Below are 4,928 nucleotides of genomic sequence, written 5' to 3' on the forward strand. Positions count from 1 at the left end.
CCGAGAAGCATGTCTAAGGTTTCCTAGGACAATTGAACTACATAGCGAGGTTCACATCACAGCTGACCACCACTTGTGAGCCTCTCTTCAAGTTATTGCATAAGAACCAGACTGTCCAATGGGACGATGACTGCCAAGTGCCATTCGAAAGGATTAAGAGGTGCATCATGAATCCTCCTGTGCTTGTGCCACCGATGCCCGGAAGACCCCTTATCCTGTATATGACTGTGTTGGATGAGTCAATGAGGTGTGTGTTGGGGCAGCATGACGAGTCCGAAAAAATGGAACGGATCATCTATTACTTAAGCAAGAAGTTCATGACGTGTGAAATGAACTACTCTTTGCTCAAAAGGACATGTTGTGCCCTGGTGTGGGCAACCCACCGTCTAAGGCAGTACATGTTGAACTACACCACTTGGTTGGTGTCCAAAATAGACCCAGTCAAGTACATCTTTGAAAAACCCGCTCTCACTGGACGGATCGCTTAGTGGCAGGTTCTACTGTCAAAATTTGACATTTTTTATGTCACTCAAAGGCGATAAAGGGGAGTGCCTTAGCAAATTACCTGGCTCAACAGCCCATCAATGATTACCAGCCTATGCATCTAGAATTCCTTGATGAGGACATCATGACCTTGTTTGGGGAGGAAGTAAAGGATGAAGATAGGGACAAATGGATTGTGTGGTTTGACGGCACGTCTTATGCACTAAGCCATGGAGTTGGGGCGGTTTTGGTTTCCCCTGACGAGCAATATATACCTTTCACGGCTAGTTTAGGTTTTGACTACACAAACAACATAGCTGAGTATGAGGTGTGCGCCCTTGGGATCCAAGCGGCAATTGACTTCAAGGTCAAGTTGCTCAAGGTATATAGGGACTTAGCCTTGGTAATCCACCAGTGGAGAGGGCAATAGGAGACCAGAGATCATAAGTTGGTGCCCTACCAGGCCTACATCAGGAAGATGATAGAATTCTTTGATGATATATCCTTTCATCACATTCCTAGAGAGGAGAATCAGATGGTCGATGCCCTCGCCACTCTAGCCTCCATGTTCCAACTAACCCTGCACGGGGATTTGCCATACATAGAATTCAGATGTTGTGGCAAGCCTGCACATTGCTGCTTGATAGAAGAGGAGCAAGATGGTAAACCTTGGTATTTCGATATCAAATGGTACATCGAAGACAAGGAATACCCACAAGAGGCCTCTGACAACGACAAAAGAATGTTACAAAGGTTGGCAGCCAACTTCTTCCTGAGCGGAAATATCCTATACAAGAGGAACCATGACATGGTGTTGCTCCGCCAATACCTTTGAATGTCTTGGCAGCACCTTGGCCATTTTCTATGTGGGTTATAGACGTGATCGGAGCTATTGAGCCCAAGGCTTCAAATAGACATCGCTTCATCTTAGTCACCATTGACTACTTCACCAAATGGGTCGAAGCAACTTCGTACGCTAGTGTGACTAGGAGTGTGGTAATTAGGTTCATCAAATAGGAGATAATTTGCCGGTATGGGTTGCCCAAGAAGATTATCACCGATAATGCCACCAATCTGAACAACAAGATGATGGAGATGTGTGAGGATTTCAAGATCCAACATCATAATTTCACGCCTTACAAGCCCAAGATGAATGGGGCAGTTGAGGCTGCTAATAAGAATATCAAGAAGATAGTTTAGAAGATGATTGTGTCATACAAGGATTGGCACGAGATGCTCCCCTTTGTGTTGCATGGTTATCAAACTTCGGTGTGCACATCAACTGGGGCAACCCCTTTCTCTTTGGTGTACGAGATCGAAGTTGTGCTCTCGTTTAAGGTAGAGGTTCCTTCTTTGAGAATTCTTGCCGAATCGGGGTTGGAAGAATCAGAATGGGCCCAAAATCCCTTTGATCATTTGAATCTTATAGAAGGTAAGAGGTTAGCTGCCATGAGCCATGGACGACTATATCAAAGCCGAGTAAAGAATGTTTTTGATAAGAAGGTGCACTCGTGCAAGTTCAGCGAGGGAGATCTTGTCTTAAAGAAAGTGTCACAGGCTCAAAAGGACTACAGAGGGAAGTGGGCTTCGAATTATGAAGGACCTTTCGTTGTGAAGAAGGCGTTTTTGGGAGGAGCGTTATTGCTTGCAAGCATGGATTATGAAGAATTGCCCTCACCTATGAACTCCGATATCGTTAAGCGATATTATGAATAATGCTTAGGGCAGCTAGAAGACTCAACATATGACTGTTCCCCAAGTCTAAAAATATTTTGTAAACATAATTGCAGCATTAATAAATTTGGGTTAATGATTTGCATCTCAGCCTCCTGTGTTGTGTCTTTTACTTCTTATTGTCTTTGAGATAAGCACTAAGGGTAAGTGAAAGGTAAAGCAAGCATCTTGTAGTATTGTTTCACATTTGTTGCATGATGCCACTTCCTTTGTCTAAGCTTAGGGGTAGGTACGGACTGGTGCTAGGCCCATGATCGATTGATCATCATCCCGCGTCCGGCTAAAGACGTTAGAGAAGCGCTCTTAGGAGGCAGCCTAGTATCTCTAATTTTGCTCTTTAAAATTCTTGCTTTTTTACTTGTTTGTTTTCTTGAATTATATCTTGAATTCACCTAAGTTTATATGCAACTATAGGATTTTAGAAAAATATACATAACAATGAACAAACACAATTTTGCAAAGGCTTTTGCAAAAAAAAAAAAAAAATTAGCTCACCTGGGCGAGCGTGTCTGACGTGAATTTTAAAAAGGGGGGAGGGTTGAAGCCATTTTCACCCCATTTCTTCTCCAAAACTCAAAGCCTTCAACTAGCTTATGGGAGTCCTATTTGGTAGTAGCCCAAAGCTTCCATTGCACACTTTTGCTTTCATTTTTTGCATTTTCATTCATCTCCTACAAGTAAGTACCATCTCCCTTCAAGTTTTGGCTTTCCATTGTGGTATTTTGGTGCTCTAGTTGTCATGTTCTTTGCAAATTTCGTGAGACAATTTATTTGTGAATCCATGCTTTGACTGCTTGATTGGGGGGCTGCAATGGATGGCCCTATGCCTACCTTTGATCCTATTATGAATTGGCATGTCATATTATTCTTCATTCCTCATTTTTACATGCGCCCACTAACCGTTCGATGAAATGCCTCAATGATCATTGCGTGTGTTATTGTGAAATTTGAATTTTGGAATGAGTTTGTGCATCTATAGTCGTCATTTGGAAGGTGTGAACAACTTAGGTTGTTAGATTGAAATGACAAGAGCATGAGTTAGGCATAGAAATCTAAACTTTGTCTTGGATGCAAAATGTATGAATTACATAAAATGTGCGAGAGTGATTGTTTGGATTTATACTAATAATTGAGCTTGCCATACTATGATAGGCACCTTGCGTCTAGGTAGCTAAAATTCTTTCCAAATATATATATATATATCTCTGTGTGTGTGTGTGTGTGTGTAATAAAATGATATGTGCACCATTCAAAATTGTTTGGCCTTTGCTTGTTTAAAATAAATGAAATGATGATTGTGCGGTTTGTGCAAACTAACTTTATGAACGTGTCCTTGCAGGAAATGGCTCTTAAGAAGCTTCTAACTAAGAAGGCAAGGAAAGATGCTGCTGGAGATGGATCCAGTGCGGCCCCACAAGTGGATATGGAATTTGACGGACATCGATTCAGAAGTGAGGATCACCAACGCCGTTTTGAAGCAATCAAGGGTTGGTCTTTCATCAGGGAGAGACGGGTCCAGTTGAGGGAAGTAGAATATGTTGAGTTCAAGGAGGAAATTGACAAGAGGCAGTGAACTCAACTTGTGGGGCCCATGGCTAAGTATGATCCAGAAATAGTCATGGAGTTCTATGCCAATGCATGGCCCACAGAGGAAGGGGTCAGGGATAAGCACTCCTGGGTACGGGGCCAATGGATCCCCTTTGATGAAGATGCCAATAATCAATCCTACCCCGCAAGCGCATTGGATAGAAGACTCCAAGTAGATTGGGCCAGAGATGCAAGAGAAGGCCCTAGGGTTCTCATGAGCCTTAGGGTAGATTTCGGGCCCATGGGCTAAGTATGAGCCCACTTATCTTTGTACATATTAGATTAAGGTTTCATTATTTTTGGGCCTTGTATTTAGGGCTCCATAATGTAGGTGGGGTACCATTGAAATGTAGGATTTTTCAGCCCTTGTATTTTAGGGCACCTAGACTAGTTTTTGTATTAGGGGTAGTTTTGTAATTTCACATGCATTGTGTGAATATATTATGTGTGTGTTGGTAAATAAATTTAATTGAATTGGGAGAACCCAATCCAATTAAATTTTAGAGGGGGAGGTGAGCATTTGCTTGCTACACCCCATTGTCACATCATATAGTCACACTTTGTGCATGTCCTTCATGCTTTACATGCCTCATGACACTTAAGCAAACTTAGTGAAGAATCTTGGACTTGATCTTGGATTAGTGGGCTGAACCATAGCTAAAATTCACTAATCATAATTAGTGAAATTTTGGCTCCACAAATTCAATTTCAAATTCAAGTAAAATTTGAATTGAAATTCAAATTTCCCTCCAATTTTATGTGACACTTAGGCTATAAATAGAGGCCGTGTGTGTGCATTTTTTCAACTTCGATCATTTGATAATTAAACTTCAAAGTTCAGACTTCTTTAGAAGCACTAAATTTCGTGTTCTTCCCTCTCCTTCTCCCTCCATTCTTTTTCTCCTACCTCTAAGCTCTTATCCATGGCTTCTTATGGTGGTGAGCTTCTTCTTGACTCATCTTCTCCTTGAAGTGGCGTCTCCTCTCAACTCTTCTTCTTCTCCATTCTGCTGCCATTAAAATTCATGAAGAAAAGGACTCCATTGATGAAGAAGATCCAAGGCCTACAAGCTCCAATGGAGCTACATCATGTGGTATCAAGAGCATCTTCATCTAGGTGTTGA

The 4,928-nt window shown here is 41.8% G+C and overlaps 1 protein-coding gene across 1 annotated transcript; it reads left to right on the top strand.

The window, feature by feature from the left end:
- The first annotated feature begins 628 nt into the window (after nucleotides 1-628).
- On the top strand, nucleotides 629-1,318 carry LOC114410705. The gene is made up of 2 exons (XM_028374649.1): nucleotides 629-865; nucleotides 947-1,318. The coding sequence occupies exons 1-2, from the start codon at nucleotides 629-631 to the stop codon at nucleotides 1,316-1,318; spliced, it is 609 nt and encodes a 202-aa protein (XP_028230450.1).
- Nucleotides 1,319-4,928: the final 3,610 nt, after the last annotated feature.

This window comes from Glycine soja, chromosome 4 (genome assembly GCF_004193775.1).
Source record: "Glycine soja cultivar W05 chromosome 4, ASM419377v2, whole genome shotgun sequence".
Lineage (NCBI taxonomy): Eukaryota > Viridiplantae > Streptophyta > Magnoliopsida > Fabales > Fabaceae > Glycine > Glycine soja.

Bases quoted from the DNA above. Each gene is read 5' to 3' on its own strand.
- LOC114410705 (XM_028374649.1), top strand. From the start codon at position 629: ATGACCTTGTTTGGGGAGGAAGTAAAGGATGAAGATAGGGACAAATGG. The intron at 866-946 runs GTATATAGGGAC...GTGCCCTACCAG, and splicing joins TCAAGGTCAAGTTGCTCAAG to GCCTACATCAGGAAGATGAT.